Genomic DNA, 23,271 nt, shown 5'->3' on the forward strand with positions numbered 1-23,271 from the left:
ACCCACAAAATCCTCCCATAGACTCTCAAATGGTTCTCAAATACTTGAAGCATGTCTCTTTTACTAATGAGTTATGTGTGCTGCTGAGGCTTCAGAGCTCATCTCTTTTAAGTAGAATTTTTGGTGTCTATTGACATTGATCATGACAGACAGCAATAGTCCAGAATAAAAGCAATTGTTTGTGCATTCCAATGACACAGCAGCCGATATCCAGATATTCAGCCTCTGTTCAGTCTTCAAACAGCAGACATGTGCCGCTCCTCCTGTAACCTGGGGATTGTCAGGAAACAGCCTGCAGCTCCCAGGACTCAGCAGCAAGAGAGGTAACATTTAGGGCACACTGGGCTTGTCAAAGTGTATCACTGTTCATTCAGGGGAAGCACACACGTCAGGAAACTTGAAAGGCATTGCCAACTCACTTGACATAAAACAGGCTTGCCACATTTTAAGCTTTAGACCTAGAAGTTGTGCTGTAGTATGCTATATTCACATATGTAGAAAAGGATTTCTGTTTTTCTGCTTTTTGTACCATTCTGCATCCATTTTGATGGTTTATATGATCAGATTCTTGGTGGTTCCATAGCTCTGGGGTCCCAGGATCTAAGGATCCACTGGACATTTCTCTTGCCTCCTGCATGTGTGTATTTATGTAGTGATTTGGCATTTGGCATGGAACTTCTTTTTTGTTCTCTATATTGTGTCCCAGATGGCATTTGGACAGCATTAAATCATGTAACATCACAATCTCAAAGCAAGTTTTACGGAAGATATTGGTGCCCTTGGAGTCCCTGATTTTCTTTTATGTAATCATACACTAATTAAGTTAATAGAGAGTATAATTCCAAAATATTAATACACAAAGTCTGCACCATGATCAGGGGCCCTACAGCTAAAATGGATTACTATTCTGATCTGCAAGAGACTTGGAATAATGCAGCTGCTTGTGATGGAATTTCTCCAACTTACTAGTTCTCATGGAGTCATAAATGTAGATCTTTCACTCCATTTACATAAACACAAATTCCCTAGCATTCAAAAGAAAACAACATAAAACCTAAGAAAGTTCTGGAAGAGAAGAGGGTTATTTTGCATAGTATTCTAAGTGCATCTATCTATTTCTTTCCTAGTTCTTAATGAAGAATCTCTTTATGTGTCTTTTTTTCCCCTTTATGCCAAGGCTTTGGCTTGAGTATGGAAAGTTTCCCACTACCATTTTACTTCAAAATGTTACTTCCCCAAGTTTCTCATGATAAAATGATTCAGACTCAGAGGCAAACTCCTGGCAGCTGAGTTTCATTAAGACTTTGATGGGAAACTTAGGTTGGAATTACAAACATCTGTGGCTAAACTTCCCTTTAGTAAACCATTTCCCAGAATTTAACTTTACTACACCAGGAGCAAAAAAAAAATGGAAAGAGAATGTTGCTCTTCTGCAAATATAAGAATGGATATTAAAATCTTTGGCTATCTGATCACTATACCTCAATGAACTCACATGTTTACTTATCTTAAAAAACACATAAATGTTTGGGAGCACTCAGTTGTAGAACTCAAAGCACATACTGCCCATGAGATTTGAATGGCTTCTAACTAATGAAGGCTCTCAAAATTATGTCTGGCTATCAGAAAACTGCTCAAAGATAGGAGTGTTTGGGGTCTTATTTACTTTATAAAACCCTAACATTAGATTTGAAGACTACAGAGAACTAAAAGCTACTATTCTTATATTAAAGGCCTTTCACTTTTTGGTTAGCTTACCAAGAGATTGATTTCTCTGAACTACTCAAATGTTCTACTGGTAAGGAAAGATCGTAAAGAAAACAACAGAGGGTAAAATTGTAAAACTGAATATTAGTCTTTTTCTCCAGTGTTGCAAAATCAGCAGATTAGTAAGCAAAAGTTGAAAGTAATCAAACTTAGGGAAGAAGTAAAGATTTAGATAGCAAAAGACTTTTATTAAGATATGAACTTCCTAGCTTTCCCTGTATATAGTATAGCCAGAAACATTGTGGGAAAAGGAACAGAATGAGAAACTGAGGACTAACTTTGTGCCAGTGTCTATGTAATTCTTCACTTAAATTTCATGCCAGATTTGCAAATAAAAACATTTCGACTCACTTTACAGTTAGAAGAACTGAGTCTGTAAAAATAAATAAATGAATATGCTCAACGTCTACTGGTGAGAAAGTCCTGGAGCTAGATTTACACCCTCTATTTGTCTGGCCAAAGTCTACATACTGCCTTTGATAAAAGGTCATTTTAAATATTATAAGGCAGACTACAAATAAATAGTTCTCCAACTGAATCTGGTCTTCAGATATACTTAGCCTACAGGGCATTACAAACATTGAGTCAGCAATTTCTTTAAGAAATTTTGTGTTTTCTCAGAAAATTTAGAAAAAAGAAAACAGAGAAAACCCCAGAAGACGGGGCGCCACTGAGGGGAGACATGCTTTGTCTGCCTGTGATTCCGAGTTTATCACTGCCAGGCCCTGCGTCCTTCATTTGGATCCACCTAGGTTAAGTTCTTGGATATTTGTTGTTGTTGTTTTTGGTTTTCCCTTGACCTTTGTAAGAATCTGAAATTTAAAAATTACTTTGGACAAGATCCAGCAATTCCAATTTTGGATATATACTCAGAAGAACTGAATGCAGAGACTCAAACATACTTCTACACTAGTTTTCATAGAAGCATCATTCATAACAGCCAAAAGATAGAAGTAACACAAACGTTTGACTGTGTTGAGTAGATATTGTAATAGCTAACAAAAGATGGTATAAGCTAGTGATAGTGGCTCAAGCCTATAATACTAGCTAATCAGAAGGCTGAGATCCAGAAGATTATGATTTGAAGCTAACCAAGAAAGAATAGTTTGCTAGAATCCATCTCCAAAATAAACAGCAAAAAGCAGGGATGGAAGCATGGCTTAAGTGGTAGCATTCCAGCTGAACAAACATGAAGTTCTAAGTTCAAAACCCAGTACCATCACAAAAAATTATAAAAAAGATGATATATTAAATAAATAACTCAGGTTTTAAAAATGAAATTTGACATAGGAAAACATGGATGAAATTTGAAAACATTATGATAAATGAAATAAATCAAACACAAAAGTCAAATATTGAATGAGTCCACTTATATGAAGTACCTACAATGATCTTAGAAGCAGAAAGCAGAATGGTACTTACCAGGCAGGGGCTGAGAGGCTAGGTTGGCATATGATTATTCATGGGTTTCAATTGGGAAGATGAAAGAATTCTGGAGATGGAGGGTGGCAATGTGGACATAACAGTATGAATGTGAATAGTACACATAAAATAGCTGAAATAGTAATGTTTATGCTATAAATGTTTTATCACATTAATAAGGCTTCTGGTTAGGTCAGAGAACTCGGATCCAATTTAGGGAATGGAAATCTTCATCTTCTAGTATATTTTTTCACTATAAATTCTATAATACTGATCATGTATTCCTGGAGGTATTGCTGTTCTGAATTATTTATTAGCCTAAATGAAAAGCTTCTAATGAAGACCATAGCATGTTGTGAAGGAAACAGATTAGAGTATGAGTATAAAAGGAAAGTAGAACATAAGAAAATACTATAGTTAATCAAAGGGAAATCCATTAGGGAGATCCAGTGGTATACTGGGAACAAAGAATAGGAACTTGATACTTGGGCAAGATACTTGTGATTTTGACATAAACTTGCTCACTTGCACAAAAAGTATAGTTTTCACTCTGGAGTATTAAGTAAGATAATAATAAATGTAGTTTCATTATGCCTGATAGTAATCAACAAGCATTAATGATTTTTTGTTTTTAAATATGAATAACTGAAAAATAGTTAGGGGCTAATGTATAGCTCAGTAGGAGAGAGCTTGCCTAACATGCATGAGTTCTTGATTTAATCCCACATAACCTACAAAGTACCAAAAATAAACCATAAATATTAGACAAGTCAGTAAAGAAAAGTTATTTTAAATCTTTGGTAGTCCAAATAGTTTATGCAACTTAAGCTACCCTTAAGTGTGGCATAAAATCTTTGAATATTAACTGGCATTTTATATATCTCCATTTTAAGAATTTCCCTGAACTTGGATAAAATGATCCCTTACTTCCTCTTTTTAGATATTCCTGGACAGTCACACAGCTTTTATAAATTCCTTTCTAACTGGCTACTCACTACTTACCATCCAAGGGGCCTGCTGTCTGCTTTATGCCTCTGTTTTCATGTTTGTAAAATGAGTTGACAACTGGACAGCCCGCTGATTAGTCATTAAGGTGAAAGGAAATAACTCACAGGAAGTGTTTCGATGAGTATCCAAGATGTGTAAGTACTCAGCGAGTTCATACAACCATTGCTATATTGCAGGCTTTCCACAGTAACTTTTACAATGCCTTAGTTGTTTGATGAGTAGGTTATTGTGTTCTACTGCTCTAGCTCACAATTAATTCTTTTTTTTCATGTTATTTCAATGGCACTTAGCATGTACCCAACTTTACAGAATATCAGCACATTTTGCTTTGTGCAAGCCTTATGAATATAGTTTTTTTCCTGTCTTAGATGGCTCACCCTTGAGGGTAGGAATGAGACTCTGCCTTCTCCATCCTTCCTAGTGCTGTTTTAATTGTTCTGTACCTGGATATGTCTCTCAGGTGATTTGTTCTATGAGCAATTAAGAAGATGGAGAAATAATGAATGCATGCTGGAGTTTGAATTACCTAAGTTAATGGCTTGAATGACAGTCTAGGATGATGGCCAGGCACTGGGCATGAGCCTTGAGCTGAATTGCTCAGGGACCTCTCCCAGGCCTAGAGCTCAAGCCCCACGACTGACAAAAAACAAAAGAGAGAGAGAAGAGAGAGAGAGAGAGAGAGAGAGAGAGAGAGAGAGAGAGAGAGAGAGAGAGAGAGAGAGAGAGAGAGAGATCTTTCATGTGATTGTTTCTATCATATTTATAAGATTATGTCTTTGTTGCTTTGTATGTCCCTCCCCCATGGTATAACCCCTGCTTTCACTATATATGATGTTGGTATATGTGAGGGGAAGGGAAAAAACAAATCGTGAAAACAGGGATACAGAAAGACCCATTGCAACAATGAGATGCACAAGTCGTTATGTCGAAAACCAACTTTACAACTTTGGTGGGGGGGATGGTGGGGAGGATACGAAGGGATGGGAAGGGGAAACAAAGGAGGAGGCTACAATGCTTGATAAGAAATGCACTCATTATCTTGCCCATGTAATTGTAACCCCTCTGTACAGTATTTTCACAATAAAAAAATAAAATATGAAAAAAATAAAAAAGTAAACACTAAAAAAACACTAAAATGTTTTCTCTAGCATTTTCTCCAATAATATCTAAACATTTTCTATTTTCCAAACACCACTGAAACTTGTTATTTAAAAAAAAATAGCATAGCTAGCCTACTGGTATAAATGGCATCGCACTATGGTTTTTGTTTGTATTTCCTTAATAATGAATGAAGTTGAAATCTCTTTCCATGTGCTTACTGGCCAATTGTATATATTCTTTGGTGAAATAACAATGGAATTGCTTTGTCCAAAAAAATAAAAAAGACCCAGTTGGTTTACTAGGAAGTAAAATCCTCTTTTCCTTTGGGAAGCTTGCTCATTGTTGTCAGTTATTTCCCTTATTCTCTCATGTATGTGTCAAGACCAGTAACAGCACCTCCGCCCAATCCCAACTGGCCCTCCAAGCAGTCCTTGCCCCTGTATTACTCAGCATGCTGGGTGGCTTCTTTCCAGCCCACAGACAGTGGCAACCTCTAACTGAGTGGTCTTGACCTTACTTAACTCTGGCTTCTTTTGCACAGACAAGAATCAAATGTGTCTTGAGGATGCCCCCTTCCCAGGTCCTGCATTCTCTCTGTTCCTAGTGCATTCCTCTTTTAGTCTTTGCTTAGGTTCACAAGTGACAGTATGGTGAAATAAATAGTCATTTTTAAAAACTGTGAAATAATAGAATGTTGGATATCTTTTCTGTTCCCACTAACAGAAAAATCACTGCTGCTACCATATATTCAGTAATAATGATCTTGATAAATTGCTTAGTCCTAGCTACTTAGGAGACTGAGATTTGAGGATTGCAGTTTGAAACCAGCCTGGGCAGAAAAGTTGAGGGACTCTTATTTACAATTAATCACACACACACACACACACACACACACACACACACACACACACACACACACACACACACACAGAGTTGGAAGTGGAGCTGTGGCTCATGTGCTATGTTTAAGCATAAAAATGCAGGGACAGAACCCAGGCCAAGCTCAAGACTTAGGACCGGAAAAAAAAACAAAAAGATGAAGAAAGAAAGAAAGAAAGAAAGAAAGAAAGAAAGAAAGAAAGAAAGAAAGAAAGAAAGAAAGAAAGAAAGAAAGAAAGAAAGAAAGAAAGAAAGAAAGAAAGAAAGAAAGAAACAAGCCAGGTACTGGTGACTCATGCCTGTAATCCTATCTACTCAGGAGGCTAAGGTCTGAGGATCATGGTTTGAAGCCAGCCGGGGCAGGAAAGTCCATGAGACTCTTATCCCCAATAAATTACTCAGAAAAAGCCAGAAGTGGAGCTCTGGATCAAGTAGTAGAATGCTAGCCTTGAGCAAAAAAGGAAGTTCAAGGACAGCAACCAGACTCTGACCTCAAGCCCCAGCCAAGCACAAAAAAAAAAAAAAAGGAAAAGAAAGAGGAGGAAGAAGAGAAAGTGGAGGAGGAAGAGGAAGAGGAGGGAAGGAAGAAAGGAAGGAAAGAAGACAGAAAGAAAGAAAAACAGAAAGAAAAAGAAAGAAAGAAAAGAAAGAAGGAAAAGAAAAGAGAAGAAGGACCACTTCTTTGTTTCTTAGTCCAACATTCTCTAATCCTTTAGTCTGGATATTTTTCATGTATTTGGTGCCATCTCACAGAGAGTATACCACAGTGGGAAACAGAGTTCATGCCTTGGTGCAGGGACCCAGGGATGGATGGCCAGGACATGTCTGGTGTGGAGACCCTTAGGGGCCTACAGCCACTCACCTCCCACAATCCTATGCTTGCCTTTGTAGTTTTCTTTCCCTTTGAAGAGAATTTGAGAAACAACTCTTCATATAAATCCAGTTCAAACAAAGTGAATGTACTTTTAGAATACCTTCCCATCCACATTTTCAACTTCTCCCATACATATCCACACCCTCCCTCTCTTCCTCCTTCCCCCTCTCTATAAACACAATCTTCTGATCCAGTCCAATAAAGTGGTCATGCCATGTTATTAAAACCTCTGGAATGTATTTCGCCTCAGATCTGCTATAAAAAGCATGAGAAGCCCAGAGGATGGGGCGTTGGGATCACCCTGGGACCGCAGCTCACTGCGGTGTTATGTGAAAGTATGCACTGGGAACATAATTACCTCAATCCCACCCCTGTGTACACCCTACACTTTGACCTTCCTGGAACGACTAGTATCTTCTTTCTGTTTCCTAAAGCCTTCAAATGGAATTTTGAACCTATTAAAGTCTGACAGTGTTGCACACTTAAATGACTATGGGACATTCTTTTCTATGAGTATGATAGAGATGGATACATAATAGTGTTTATAAACAACAATAAGTAAAATAGAACCATAAAAATAACATTCTGAGAACTATTGCCAAAATGAGGTTTGTTTTAACCTAATCACCCACTTCTAATAATTGCAACAACAACAACAATAATAATGGTTAGCATTTATAAAGCTATGCGAAGCACTCTCTATAATTTAATCACCATTGATATATAAAGTAGGTATCAATAACCTTTATAAGTCTCAGTTTTATTATCTGCAGTTTGGATAACTGAAATTTTTCCTGGGTCAAGAAGCTTGCAATTTGACTGTAATATTATCAGTCTGAAAGGCTGTCATCTAAAACACATTGCTCTGCCACTTTCCTAGTGCTTTACTGAACATGAGTTTCAGTCCCAGAAATAAGTTTTAAGGATCCTTAATACTGAATTATTTTCTTAAAGTTGTATGTGTTTGATTGAACCAGATCAAAACAAAGGCTGTCTAGATAAATTTAAATTTCAGATGAACTGTGAAAAATGTTAAACATACATATGTCTTAGGCAACATTTGGGACACGACCAAAAATTTACTTACGGTGTGTTTGTAATTCAAATTTAATTGAGCATTCTATATTTTGTCTGCCAATCCTGCTCTGAAGTCAAATGTTACATTCGGGGACTTTCCACGCTCAAAGGGACAGGTGAAGATAATGCTTCCTTCAGATTCATTCCAAGACTTCAGAGAAGTGAAGCCTACGGGTAGCATGGAGTCTTTCCTGGTCTGGCCTGTCTCCAGTGTCTGAATGCGCAGTTGACCGGGAGTCAGGCCCACTCTTTCTCACAGAGGTTATATATCACACCAGGACTGGCAGTGGATACATTCTGGCTCTACCTACCCTTCTCTCTTTAGGGGAAGGAGGGTGGAGCTCACTCAGATTCAGGACCATGTTTATGCTCCTTATTTTAATCAACAGTAATTACCTTAAGCTCATAAGTAGTAGAAATAAAAGCAACAATCCATACTTGAGAGGTATTAGAAATGGTGCCATTCCACCTAACTGTTTCAGTTGTATGGGTGTATAAATGTAGCTGTAGGGTGTGTGTGTGTGTGTGTGTGTGTGTGTGTGTGTGTGTGTGTGTGTGTGTGTGTGTGTGTGTGTGTGTGTGTTGAGGCCAGTACTCTTTCCTTTCCCATGAACTTAGGTGACTTCATTTTCCTCCTCCTTAGCATCTCCCACTCACTGGACATGATATTGTCTGCTTGGGCTCTGGGGACTCGTAAATCACTTGCTCTGGATCCATCCTATTTCACCAAATGTCTACACTTTGAGTTTTCAACGTCTAAGCTTTGGAAAGGCAGTCAAACACTGCAGCTGTCTGAATAAGCACACTATCAATATCGGGATCATTCTTACAGGGCAGACGGGCCTTGATTTAATCTTTGCCGCTGGAAGAGAATGCTTTGCTTCTACTTCAGGGATCTCCACTGTAGTTTCCAAAGAGCCTATTTCCTGACCCCTCCCTGCCACTCAGCCCCTCATCCTCCTATTGCTGAAGATCTTTTGTTTAATGGGAGTCAAAGATGAGGTCCTGTCCAAAACACAGAGGAACCGGAAGGCAGTGAGTGACCATCACACACAAGATCCATGGCTTGCCAAGATGCCCACTGAGCCTTGCAAACAGCAGCATGTCACTGACCGGCTTCAGCATTCCCAGGTGAGCGGATCAGAAACGCTCAGAGCACGGACCCAGGCATTTGAACCAACTTAAATAGCAACCACCTGAAGCCCCAACTTTCACCTCCCAGTAGCCAAAGCCCAACCTACAAAGCAGTACTTTATTTCCAGTTTCTACACTAACTTTAAGCCTAGGTGAGACTAACTACCAAGGCGCATAGACACAGAGGGCAGGCAGACGCAGGTGCCCCAGCACGGGTGGCAAAGGCAGGAGGGGGAGTTCTGTACCTGGACCACAGGCGGTGGGCGTCTGGACGTCACGTGGGGTTCACCGGTCTCAGGTAGGTCTTGCCTGCCCACGGGGGAGCTCCCTTCAACGTCAAAAGCGAAGGGGCTGTCCCCCGACGCAGCGCTGGAGTAGGCAGCTCCCCAGAGGAGCCACAGGGGCAGGACGGAGCACCACCAGGCTGCGCTCAGAGCCATTTGGGCGCGTGCATCCAACCTGGTTCTGAGCCTCCAGACACTGCTGGTCTTGGTCCAATCGCGCGGGTTGGTGGCCGTGCTGCCCGGTGTTATCTTTCCTGGGTCAGCAGTGTCCAGATGTGGGCAGGAAACTCGGCGTTAACTTCTGTTGTTAAAAAAGGAAAGGGAGAGTGAGAGGCAGCTTAGGCGCGCGCGCTCTCCCCCTCTTTCTTTCCCCCCCTTTCTCTCCCCCCCCCTTTCTCTCTCCCTCTTCCCTCCTCCCACCTCCTCTCACTTTGCCCCCGCCCTCTACTCCTGAGGCTGTGGAACCTACAGATGGATGAAGTTCAGAATCCAGTCAGCATCCAAAGGCTGCTGGGATCCGGGGCGAGCGCCTGCCACCTCTTCTACCCGCCCAGCCAGCTGCAGGGACTGAGGACGGAGCTGTTCGGGCTTCCTCCCCGCAAGCTCCAGCGCTGGCTCTCTCGCCACTCCCTTCCCACCTTCCACTTCCAGGCCCTCCCACTCCTAGTTGGAGGCGCTTGCTCAAGACTTTCCTGGTCACCTCCCTTCCCCCTCCCTTCTCGAGTTTGGAGCCCCTCCAGGGGCTCCAGATGAATATTTGGAGCTTGCAATTGCTTGCTCACTTCTCTTTTATCTATTGAGTTAAGATGCCCTGCCGGATGTCTTATCTATTTATATAGATTTTCATGTGGCCCTACTAGTTTGCAGGAAAGTGGGTGGACTTGAGATTCCAAGGGCGGGAGGGAAGCAGAGGTAGATGATCCAGTGTCCAGTTTTGGAGCAAGGCTTCTCCTTTTCTAGACTGAGTGCTCTTCTCTGGAGTCTAGATGGCCCACCCTCTTCCTCCCTACAGTCCTCACCCAGAGGGCTCCGGAGAAGAATATCTTTCACTGGCCATTGGAAAATGACTGCATTGCTCAAATGCATGAACTTTGATTTACAAAGAACATCTTGTTTTCGCCCTAAAGAGGTGCTTTGTAAGGGACCAGGAACAAGGCTTACAGTGTATGAGCCTGTCAAATATAGCACCCACAGCCCCGACCTCTTCCTGTTGGCCTGTAATCTCATGCCTACTCCATCTGTCTGAGTCATACAACTTTCCAAGACTTTGGTAGAAGTTGGTAACAAGTATGCCAGCGTGAATCCTGTGGATGAGTGCCTGGCTGTAGGTACTTTGGTTTACACATGTAATAGCTCCTGGAGGCTCAAAAGTAGTTTAAAAACTACTGGATGAGGCAGCCATAAAGTGACACGCAAGTAACTTTCTAGGTGTTTGAAATCACAATCATGCAATAAAACATCTTCATGAAACCTAGTCTCAGATTCTATTCCACAGAACAAGTTTTTTTTTTCTTAAATCAAAGGACACACAAAACAACCATTTATTGTGTAGCTATCATGTGTCAGATACTTGGCATATGTTATTTGTAAACTTCACAGCATTCCTGCATAGTAAGGCTATTATTTTCTCTTTATGGAAGAAAAATGAGAAATTCAGAGAGACCAGGACATTTGCCCCAAGGCCACCCAACTGTTAGAAAGCTGCGTTGAAGTTTGAATTGGGTCTTATCAGCCCAAAGCTTCCCTTTACACCTATATCACCCTGAAATTCTCAAAAATAAAGACCCTAACAACTTCAGAGGCAGGAGAGACAAATACTCCTCATTTTTTGGGGGTGGGGTACTTCCTATATGCCAAATTTTGTAGGGATGATCTCACTTAATTTCATTACAGGATCATCCTAGGAAGTAAGAATTTGCCAGTGACCATTATTGTAGCCCAGGTAAATCTCTTCTTGAAATGATTAAGGCTATTTTTTCACCAGACAGGTGCAGATTTCTAAAATCTGGTCTAAAATCACCTTGAGAGCCTGAGGCTTTAAGAAACAGAATTTGAGGACCGAGAACAGAGCCTGGTAGACCTTGGTGAGAAGTGAGGAATGTTACCAGCAGCTGTGGGATGGACCACAGTGATTTATATTTCCACTTACACTAGCATAGTGATAGCATACACTATCCTACCACTCTTCCTTCTATGTCCCCTTAGACTAGGTTGTTGATCAAGAGGTGGACCTGAGTATGCCTTCTGTTTTCTTGTCGTCTGCATTCAGCAAATAATCGATTCAATAGTAAGGGCTTCTATGCCCACCGAGCCTTTGCTTGGCAATAGCAAGGTCTTTGCTTTTAAATTATAAATGCTATAATGCAAACAGCCAAAGCCAGAAGAAGTAAAAGGGTTCTATAGATGCCAAAGTATTTGTAATGTTTTATTTGAAAATTTATTTGAAGTAAGGAACTGTGAAGCTAAATTTCTATCACCTTCTTCCACATAATCTACAAAATAAAGTAAAAAAGTTTAAAAATATATGTTTGGGGCTGATCGTTGGTGGCTCACACATGTAATCCTAGCTACTCAGGAAGCTAAGATCTGCAGGATCAGGGCTCAAATCTAGCATGGTCAGAAAAGTTAATATTTTATCTCCAATTAACCAGTAACTGGAGATGTGGCTCAAGTGGTAGAGCAACAGCCTTGAGTGAAAAAGCCATGGGAGAATGCAAGGCACTGCACACTCTCTCACAGGTCCAGTAAAATGCACACATACATGCAGGCATGCACACATACATACACACTCATTTGGTTTGATTGATTCTTTCGAGAGATTTCTATTGGCAGATGAGGTAATCAGACTCTGAAGGAGAATGACATTCTTTTTCTGTCCTTTCTTCTTTTAAAAGATACATATGTGTGTGTGTGTGTGTGTGTGTGTGTGTGTGTGTGTGTGTGTGTAGAGAGAGAGACTTAAATATTGACCACTTCAGCAACACACTAAAAATATTTATATTTGTTTCCCTGTCACATAATTGCACAGCTGTGTTCTCTGTCCAGCAAGCAGAGGTCTGAAGAAGGTCTATGCCGTGAGGAGAGCGTCTTTTTACCCAGGATCTATGGACTTACGTTTGATGAAAACTATTCTTCCTATTCTATTTTTAATCTTTCTGCAGTTGTTATTATCATTTTGCCATCAAATGGCACAATATGTGGAAGCATGGATTTTTGTCTGAATCTTGGGTGTGTTTAATAGTTCAAGAGCTTGGTAGAAAATGGAATCTTTCTAAGCATCAGTTTCTTCATAATTGCTTCTCTCATTGAGGCCTGAGTAATAAGTAAAATAAGGTAAGGACAATATTAACATAGACTACCACATATATAGTAAATGACCAGCAAATACTACTTAGTTATGTAGCTGTAAGAATGACTATTTCTGAAGAGGAAAAATAGCCATGCTTGTTTATTCTGTGGCTTGGGTAACCTTCTATTTGGTGAAAATAGTCATTCCCATTTTTACTTCTCCTAGGCCCTACCCTGTACTAACCACTGCATGAGGCTGTCATAGATCATAGTTTGATATGGCAGGCAGGCAAGGAGAGAGCATTGGTGGGTATTTTATAGCAAGTTAGAAGGCAGCACTGAGCAAAGGGCATCAATTACCTCTTCACCCAAGGGCCATTCCCAGACCACCAAAGATCTGAGCATGGAAGGATTATATCCCTGCTAAAATACAACTGAGGAGCATTTTCAGTATGACTGTTTTCAAATTATGACCATCCTTCTGTCCCTTTGCTGGGGGTGGGGCTGAGGATTCACCAAGAAAGTTTGCAACCACTGTCCTCTTTGGGACTCCTGTCTTCCTGGTGGATCATCAGCCCAAGACAGAGAAGAAAACATGGGCATCTGGAGAAGCTAAGAGGTTAAATAACTTGTTCTAGCACACCAAATCAGTTAGTACAAAATGAGGACCCCACAACTTCCGACTTCTAGGCCAATTGCTTTCCTAAGTAGACCAAGTTATTTTTGGTCCTGGCAGCAGCAGATCTGGCATTTAAAAAGATTTTTATCAAAGAAAGTTCTGGAATTCCCTTACAAGTCCCCTCACCCCCTCTCCCCCAAACTCCAGTGCAGTTATCAGCAGATAAATATCATGGCTGCTTGTCTCTTTAGCACTTAGCTTTGGGGCCTGTCCTCAGCATTTAAAGATGTAAGAGTGCTGTTAACATAGCCCATATGCCATTCTGTAAATAGAAAGTTGTGTCAGATGCTATTTTGGATTTGTAGGTGCTAATCTTAACATAACTAGACAGAGGATTGTTGTGGGAACTGTGTACTAGTGACAATCATTTCAAGATAACTTTGGTTAGAGACCCAAGTATGAGCTGAATTCTCCCCTCCCTTCATGTTGAGATCTTTAACTGATAATCCTGTGGTAGGGAAAAAAAAGTGTGAGATGATACCTCTTTTTCTACTAATACTCATCTTTTCTCATGAAAATTCATGTCATATGAGGAGGAGTGTCTGAAAAAGCGCTAGCAGATGGATGAGGTCTTTTAAAAGTTGTCCTGGGAAAGAGAGAGTAATAGATGCCATTAATCTGGCTAAATTATAAGATGTCTACATGTAAATTACCACAGTGAAACCTTTTTATACAATATAAGAAAATGAAAAATAGTTGTTCTTTCCTTTAGTATCCAGCATTTATTCAAGGGGGTGGATCGTATTAGATTTATTTTAGATAGTATGTCTATCTACCATTTTCTGTCATGGCCTTCTGTCATGGCTTTGAGCATATATTCTCTGTAGTTTTTACATCCTTCCTTTCATCCATCTGTGTATTCATTAAATCATCAGCATTTACTGAACATCTCAGCATACCAGGTTTAGATGCTGAGGAAAATGGTCAAAGCATGATCCTTCCTGACAAGTGGAGTCAGATGGGACCTACAGAAGTAGACCCTGTGAGGAATGTGAAATAATTAACAGCAGTTCAGAGAGGAAGTTCAGGCTACTAATAAAACAAATAGAGTAGCCTTTACACAGATACAACTGGCGGTTATAGAAGAAGACAGTGCTAAGTGTTAACTAATGGAGAAGGGGAAGAACAGAATAGGAAGGGGAAGAACAAAATAGGAAGGGGAAGAACAAGGAAGTCATGTGATTTCATACCTCTCTGAGCTTGGGGCAGTCCCTGCCTACAGTCCCTGCCATTGAATCTGAGGACAAAAGGGAACTATTTTATGTTTTGTGTACTCCACTATATATTATTCATCTTATGTATAATCATTTTATATATCACATCCACTCTTGAACACAAAGATATCCAACTAGGCACAATATTTTAAACTTTTTCTTCCTGTCAACAGGATGCTTAGCTTACCATGGTCGGATGTGCAGTTCTAGCTGATTACCTGGTGAGGAAGAAGCTTCCACTGGAGAACCAGACCAGCGACCAGCTAGGAGGCTGAGGTAGCCCTTCCTTCTCATACAGAAAGGAACTGAGGGCAGGGATTGAACACATGGCTAGGGGAACTTAGAAAGCCTTTGAAAAGATGACAGAAAGTAGTCGCGCTTACTGGATGAAACAAAGATATTAGAGAGTGGTCCCAACTAGGTCATTGACCTGCCCCTGTGGTGGCCTTCCCTTCCAGCGTAATAGGATGACTTCACTAATGCTAAATGAAAGTGATTCTTGCTCTTGGTAAAGCACCCAGTGAAGAATGGCAAATGTTAACATCAATTAGCTCAGTGATGAGATCAATACAAAATAGAAGCTCCTGGGACTTGGTAATGAAATGATAGACTTAAGATAGATAACATTCAGATAGGAGGCTTGAGAGACGCTTTTTGTATTCTCATACTTACCTCACCCCTAGTGACACAAAGGAATTGGCCACGTAGAGAAGAATTGTTCTCATCATGATGGGTGTATAAGCAGGATGGAGGGTTAAAGTGGTTCTAATCTGTCCACTGTTAGCAGTGACAGATTCAGTCTGGGAGTTTTAACTTTGTAACTCTGCATCTCTTGGTGTATCCTCTAGAACACATATGTCAGTCAGGCTCACTTTAGGTAATCAACCAACTTTAGAAAACTAAATCAGAAATAAGGAATACATAATCATAACAATGTGTCAACTTTCACTGCCCTTCTCACAAGTGATGAACCAATTTGTTTTTGCAAGTTCGGGTTCAGACCTTTGGCAAAAGGTTTTCAAGTCACTATCTACTGCATCTCTAATCTCTGGATATTTAACACTCTAAATAAGATTGATTTATACCATCTACCCATTCAAATAATATTTTTCAAATATCTACTTTGCAAGCTGCATTTTTCCTAGCAAAAAAGAAGTCAGGTAAAAATTCATGAAATTTACATTCTGATGAAGCAAGGGTAGGAAAATCCAGGTTTGATCTCTCACAACTGAGTCGGGGGAGAGAGAGAGTCAGATAAGGGGAATTGTCTAGAATGTCAAGTGCTTAGTAGTACTTTGGAGAAGAAGGCAGGGGAGGGGAGGGGGTATACATGGGGTGTACAAGTTAGGAAGGTGAGAGAAAGCTACTTTAAACTGGATTAGGACTGCTCACTGACAAGATTTGGGCAGAGTCTGGAAGGATGGAAAGGGCAAAGCAGACAGGTATCCATCAACCTAGAAGAGCATATCAGAAAGGAGGAACAGAAGTTAGGCACTGGAAAGGAGGAGGGGGCTTGCCTTTTGAAAAAGGGGCTAAAATGAAATGATAGAGGTAAAGGATGGCTGGAGATCAAGTCAGAAATTCAGGCAGGTAAGTGAGGCCAATTATACATGGCTTTTGAGATAATTATATAATCTTTTAAATGCAGCTACATTTGTATTTGTATATGTGGTTTCTGGGGACTCTCATGGTGCTAATGAAAACTGAAGTGAATATTTGTTGACGTTTCCATAAATTTATCACTTTGTAGACATGTGTGTGTGAGAGAGAGTGAGACAGAGACAGAGAGAGACAGAGAGACAGAGAGAGAGACAGAGAGACAGAGAGAGAGAGAGGAGAGCGGGGGTGGGCTGGAACTCAGAGCCTGGGTACTGTTAGTTGTTTTAGCTCAAGGATGATGTTTTACCAGTTGAGCCACAGCTCCACTTTCAGTGTTTTGTTTGCTAATCAGAGTCTCTTGGACTTTCCTGCTAGGACTGGCTCTGAATCAGGTTCTCAGATCTTAGCCTCTTTAGTAGCTAGGATTAGAGGGATAAGCCACTGGAACCAATGGTAGACATTTACTAAGAGAGATCAGATGTATTTGTCCCCATGTATGAGGTCACAGTCTGTGTTTATAGCTCTTCATTCTTCCTATTAGACATGAGATCTTGGGAAGCTGTTCTTTTTTTTTTTTTCTGAAAGCTTGAGCTTCTTTATCTTTAATACCTTACTAATGTACTTCAGAGCCTTACTCAAGGTCTGCATAAATGGAACTTACTCCAAATTGGAGTGTACCAGTCTCATAGAGTTTTGTAAGAACAAAGTATGTACAAACACCCAGAATAATGCCTATTCTATGGTGAACATTCCATAAACTTTAGCTTCTTTCATTATCATACTAGTATTACTGTTATTTGATGCATACCGTCTTCTGAAGAAAATTAGAATACAGACCTCTAGAGAAAGACATAGACACAGTGCAGGCACAAAAAGACAAAACATCACATAACCTAAGTTATTTCTGGAATTTAAAACAAGTTGATCTCATAGAAGCAGAAAGCACAATAGTGGTGATCAGAGGCTGGGAAAGGTAAAGACTTCTAACAGGATGTGTTATAACAATGTGGCCACAGGAGGGGAATTCCAAACACCTGGCTTCCTGTCCCTATGTAATATGTTGATCCCAGTATCTCACTTCCTTAAGCCTTAGTTTCTACACTACTAAGGTAACAGAATTAAAGATCACTAAGATTGCCTAGGTAAGTCAGGCAAGTCATACTAGTTATTCACACCTGTAATTTTAACTACTCAGGAGGCTGGTATCTGAGGACCATGGTTTGAAGCCAGCCTGGACAGGAAAGTGTCTTAAGCTCAAGGTTCAGGACTGTCACCCCGCCACACCCCCGCAAAAGAAGACATGTAGATTAATGCTTATAAGACTAATAGAATTTACTGTTATATGTAATATATATGCAATAAATATTTTTCATTTCTTAATAGTTAGAAGCTATAATGTAACAATTACAGATGCTTTATCAATGTAATATTTAATATTTGCTAACGTTTCTTGCAGAGGCTAATCAGGCTATCACATGATTTTCTTCACATTACGATAATATTTAGCCCTTGCCTTTAGGATCTTTTAATTCTTAGCATCATCCAGACAATTCAAAGCTCTAGCCACTATGATTTAATAACTTGGTTCTTTCCACTTGAAGTGATTTTGCTATGAATTATCTCCTTAGTTTACTCATTTAAAATGTTAATGTCCATTTGAAGACTAGGGTAGTAAAACTCCTTAGGAATAAATGCTTAGAAGTGAACAGATTTTCTAAGGGAATAGACCTTTTTATAGGGGACGGTTTCCTGTCTGGTATTCTCAGGCACTTAGCTTCAGAGAATAATTCACAAAAGTTTTTAGAATTATGGAACTCAACATTGGTTCTAAATTTTCATCACTTAGAGTACATAGACTGCTGTCACCTACTTTGCCTCAAATTACTCTACTGACAACTCTATGAAATGATTATCTTCAAATAACTTGTAGCTGTGAGAGACAGAGCCCTTGGGCCTCAGTAGCCGACGTTCAAGTTCTCAATTTATTGTGCTTTCTTCCTGGCTTCTAAAGTCATCAGTCTTTAACATCATTAGCTTTCTTTTTAATGGTTCTTGGGTTTGATCTCAGGACCTCATTCTCAGATTAATTGCTCCTGGCTGAGACCATACCACTTCAGCCATGCCTCCAGTTTTGCTTTTTGATGTTTATTTTGGAGTCTCATGAACTTTTCTCCCCAGGCTGGCTTGAAACACCAATATTCTGGATCTTAATTTTTTGGATTTCAGTATTCTGGATCTCACTTTCCCAATTAGCTAGGATTATAGGCATGAGCCAATGGTACTCAACTGAGCATCTTTAACGTTACAACCCAAATGAAGTTATAGCTTAGTAGCAAGGGTATGGAGAACAATAGTCAGTATTTTTGTCTATTATGTTTTGCTAAACTATTCATTACCATTAGAAAACAAAAATGCCAGTGACAAGAAATTGATGATGAGGTTAAGAGAAAATGAATATATGACTAGAAAGGAGATACATTTCATGGAATAAAAATGAAAGATATTTTGATCTCTATTAATTGGCGTATTTGAACACTGAGAATTGAGTTTGCCATTTGGGTTGTCTTGTTGGGAAGAAATCTTTTGTATGAATAAGATCCCAAAGCAAAGATCTTGAAATAGCTTTTTTTGTTTTTAACATCCAGCTTTTGAAAATGGACACATGGCACTTTTGTGTTTCAGTCAGCTGTATAGTGTCTGGAGAAGATCTGATTTGTAAGCTGATGTTAAGATGAGTAATGATGAGGTGGTTTATGTGGAGCTAGGGGCTAGAGGCCTGGTGTTCTCATTGCACCATGAACCTTCTAGTCATAACCTTGAGCAAGTCTCTCTGAAGCAACTTGGCCCTTACTTTCCACTCTAGAAAATGAAAAGTGAGGTAAGATAAGCCTGAGGTCCCATTCTGGACAAAACATATCTCTTCTCTTTGTATGGTTCTGGCTATACCAGAAGAAGATAGAAAGTTTAGTATCCTCTCCTATGGGATAATTAACCCAGGGACTGGTCATTTGTATCAGATAGTTTTGGTGTCTGAAAATAAGCCTTTGAACAGTTCATACAAAAATATATGCAACAAAGAGCTAAGAAATATGAGTTATAACTTTAACTACTGCCGGAGTCAGAATTATATACCAGAAATAAAACACCTCTGCATGAGACCACAAAAGGAAAAGAATTTGCACATCTCCTGTCCCTAATTCACCTATTACATGGCCAGTTGCTGGTTCTATGATGACGCTTTCTAGAACAATAGACTATCAAATCTTGTAGTACAGATGGAAAAAAAGCAAATGACACTGGATACTTCAACAGGAAGTATTGACAATTTCCAGAATTGGATGACTTGTTCTCATCTTCCATGAGGTTCAAAAAGAGTTGGGTTACAGTATGTCTGGGTAGTTAAATTCTATAGTCTTTTGTTTAGTCTTGACATTTCTTAGCTGTGAATCATCTTACTGTTGTTGTTTGTGAAGACTCTGAATGTGTGGTTACACATGGTAAAAAGCTAATGGTGGACTATGACAAGCGGTACATCAGGTCTTTTAGTACGAGGTGAAGAGTACACAAAAGCCTGGCTGAGTTGTGCAGACCAGAAACACCTGCTGTATGCAGAATGCTGAGGAACAAAGGAAATCTGTACACAAGTGATTTTAGCTGTGGACTCTGGTTACATCCAGATTTTATACAATCTATGACTTAAACTAACTTAAACTAAACCTTTCATGGAAAATGCTCCCTTATTTAATCCTCCAAAGTGAGGATTAAATTCTTAACAGCCAGGCTGTTAAGAACCTTGGGCCACACATATTGCCCACGTGGGACACAGGCAAATCCCACCCTTCCAGTCTGTGTGTGACATAGTCATCGGGACAATTCACACAAAGAAATTTATAAAAATAAACAAAACCCCCTAAATCCAGGACATTGAAGCACAAAGCAATCACACTGAGATCAGAAGAACATTGTCTCTGTGCCTTCCGTCTCCTCTCTCCCACACTTTTTAATAACTTAAACAGTCGCCTTGGGTCCTTTCTTGGAATGTTGGATAATACCATATGCTGTGGTCAACTCTCCATCCTGGCAATTCCATTATTGCATCATGGCTGGATGTCAGCAACAGCCTGGCAAAAGCCAGCTGGATCTGAGCAGGAGGCACAATACCAACTATGTGTCCTCTAGGTTGCTAAAGGCTGGTGTGGTGATCGAGACTATTCCAGAAACAGCTGCCAGCCTGGGGTTTCTTAGTCAGCCACTGCCTCTGGGAATCCAACGCAAGAATTCTGGAAACCAACAGACATTTTCATTTCACATTTATTAGGCTAGTAAGTACTGTTTTTACAGATAGCTATTTACAATATTAGTGTGGCTGTGATACTTTGTGAGAAAGTGAACTAACTCTGTGGTCTGTTGTTCATTGGAGTCAGTCAGAAAGTTTATAGCCAATGCAATAGCCAACCTCTCATTTTGTTGTTATTTTCATAAGCCCAGAACTTTTCTCATTAACCAACAAGTTCCAGTTTCTCCTTCTGTCATTTACTGCCATGAGGCATATCTCACTATCTAGGATTCATTGCTATCTCGCTGTGTCTGTTCTTTGCCCATGTTGCCATACTTTTGCATACTGTGTGGTACTGCCACAGACAGTCACAGGAAGTGTGAGCTCTTTCATAATTTATTAGTTGTAAATCTTATCAGGGTTCTCTTCAAGTGCCTGCGTCTACTTTGAGTTATTTCTATAAGTTTAGGGGGTGTCATTCCAGGCTGGCATTGTCACTCACAAACTCTGTGTTCTTTAGGAAGTGTTTTCACAACATCTCATTTAAAAGTGAGTGATGGAGTAAATGGGGTTCAAGGTCTCCGCTGCTCTGAAATGGTTCTGGATCTTAGTCTTTCTGAAATGCTGGTCCTTTATTGTCCTCACTCTCACGAGAGATGATGGCTCCTGATTTGTTGAGATATATGCTTGGGTTCCCTTGTCTAGTTTTCCTTTCTGTAACTTTTCTATCATTCACTACTGTCTTTCAGGGAGTCAGAGCGTGACCTTTGTCAAAGATAACCTGGTTAGGGCTGGGAAGGTGGCTCAGTGGTAGAGCGCTTGCCTTGCATGCATGAGGCCCTGGGTTCGATTCCTCAGCACCACATAAGCAAAAAGAAAAAAGCCAGAAGTAGCACTGTGGCTCAAGTGGTAGAGCACTAGCCTTGAGCTGAAGAGCGGAGGGACAGCGCCCAGGCCCAGCGTTCAGGCCCCACAACTGGACCCCTCCCAAAAAACCCAAAAACAAACAAAAAAAGATAACCTGGTTACTTTCTTTTTTTCTCTAGTGATTTATGACTTACATTGAAATATAAAAATTATTTTAAAATGCCATACTTGTTAAAATTTAGTAATACCAAAGAAACTATTATAAAAGGGAATATACTGTTCTTCTACCTCCATCCAATCCTATCCTTCAAAGATAACTACTGTAACCTGCTAGGTTTTCTACCAGAACGAATATTAAAAAACACATTATAAGTATATTTACTATATATATTGTAATAACAAACACAAATCCAGGTTTGCAACTTGTTTTGAAAACTCAGTATTCTATCCATTCAATAATGAATATTTATTGAGTACTTCCTAATTACGGTTCAATGTCTATACTAGGACATGACAATTCTAAGGTGAGGTCGTTGAGTGTTTCCTGTCCCAGTGGTAGCTAATGCATTGGCTTTCTGTCACTGTCACAAAATACTTGAGATAAGAAGGAAAGCTTTGTTTCAGTTCATGGTTTCAGAAGTTTCTATCTGGGGATGGCTAATGATGCCTTTTCTTTTTTTTTTTTTTGCAAGGCAAAACATCATGACATGAAGTGTGTGGTGTCCTCCTCATGGTGGCTGAGGGGGAAAGGAGAGACAGAGAGGAAAAAAGAAGAGAGGAGTAGGAGGGGGAAAAGAAGAGGAAGAAGAAGCAAAGGAAGAGGAGGAGGAAAGGATGGGCTGGGAATGTGGCTTAGTGGTAGAGTGCTTGCCTAACATGCATGAAGCTTTGGGTTCAATTCATCAGCTGGAAATGGTGGTATGGCTCAAGTGGTAGAGTGCTAACCTTGAACAAAAGAAGCCCAGGGACAGTGCCCATGCCCTGAATTCAAGCCCCAGGACTGGCAAAAAAAAAAAAAAAAAAGAAAGAGGAGGAAGAGAGGAAGAGGAGGAGGAAGAGGAGGAAGAGAGAAAGGGAAAAACAAGGAGCGGTGATCCTAATATCTCTTTCAAGGACATACGTACTTCCAGGGAGCTAACTTCCTCCTAGATTCCTAGATGTTTTACTGTCTCTCTAGGCTTGAGACCAAACCTCCAACATAAAATCTTTGGGAGAATATTTAAAATTCAACTCTAGCATTTACAATGCATTGAAAAACATGTTTTGAGCTTCATTTTATTTCAGTATATACTGCATGGTAGGTATTCTATAGAATGTATCAACATTTAATCACGGAAGACATTTAATGTTCCTGGGTTATGGTGTTACAACTACTATTCTAATGAATACCCTTACATACAAGGTTTTCTGGGGGACAGAAGCATCTTAATAAAATTATCAGTCCAAAGGGTGTATATACATGTATATATTTATTTTTAATAGATATCCTTATATTAGTCTCTTAAAAAGTAGTTTCAATACATCTCTTACCAATGGCAACCAGACTACTGATCTCATTCCCCCTCATCCTCTCTGGAACTTTATTAACTACCCGCCCCTGCCAGCCTGTGTCCTTTTACTTCTATTTGTAATCACTTCCTTTGACTACAGAAGGGACTCCTAAGTTCCTGATCTTTTCCCCTTCTTTCACCTCTGACTTGCTGTTACTGCCTCTGCACATGCTCAGCTGTTAAACCTTTCCATAAGGCATAATTTCCTTACCACAATAGTGCAAAGCTTCTAAAATACTACATTCAGTAATC

At 39.9% G+C, this 23,271-nt stretch overlaps 1 protein-coding gene across 3 annotated transcripts in view; it reads right to left on the reverse strand.

Annotated features, from left to right (window-relative positions):
- Positions 1–23,271, reverse strand: part of Lama4 (laminin subunit alpha 4) — a 174,511-nt gene that overhangs the window by 132,974 nt on the left and 18,266 nt on the right. For 2 of the 3 annotated variants that reach the window (XM_070024773.1, XM_070024771.1), the window contains exons 1-2: positions 10,016–10,130; positions 9,508–9,847 (exon numbers count right to left, since the gene is read on the reverse strand). In XM_070024773.1, coding sequence (XP_069880874.1) covers positions 9,508–9,702 — 195 coding nt within the window. In that variant the 5' untranslated portion in view covers positions 9,703–9,847; positions 10,016–10,130. Of the gene's footprint in view, positions 1–9,507; positions 9,848–10,015; positions 10,131–23,271 lie in introns of those variants that run through there. The other variant, XM_070024772.1, reaches the window with a different exon arrangement.

The sequence above is a fragment of the Dipodomys merriami genome, unplaced genomic scaffold (genome assembly GCF_024711535.1).
Source record: "Dipodomys merriami isolate MVZ:Mamm:240054 unplaced genomic scaffold, mDipMer1.0.p SCAF_160, whole genome shotgun sequence".
NCBI lineage: Eukaryota > Metazoa > Chordata > Mammalia > Rodentia > Heteromyidae > Dipodomys > Dipodomys merriami.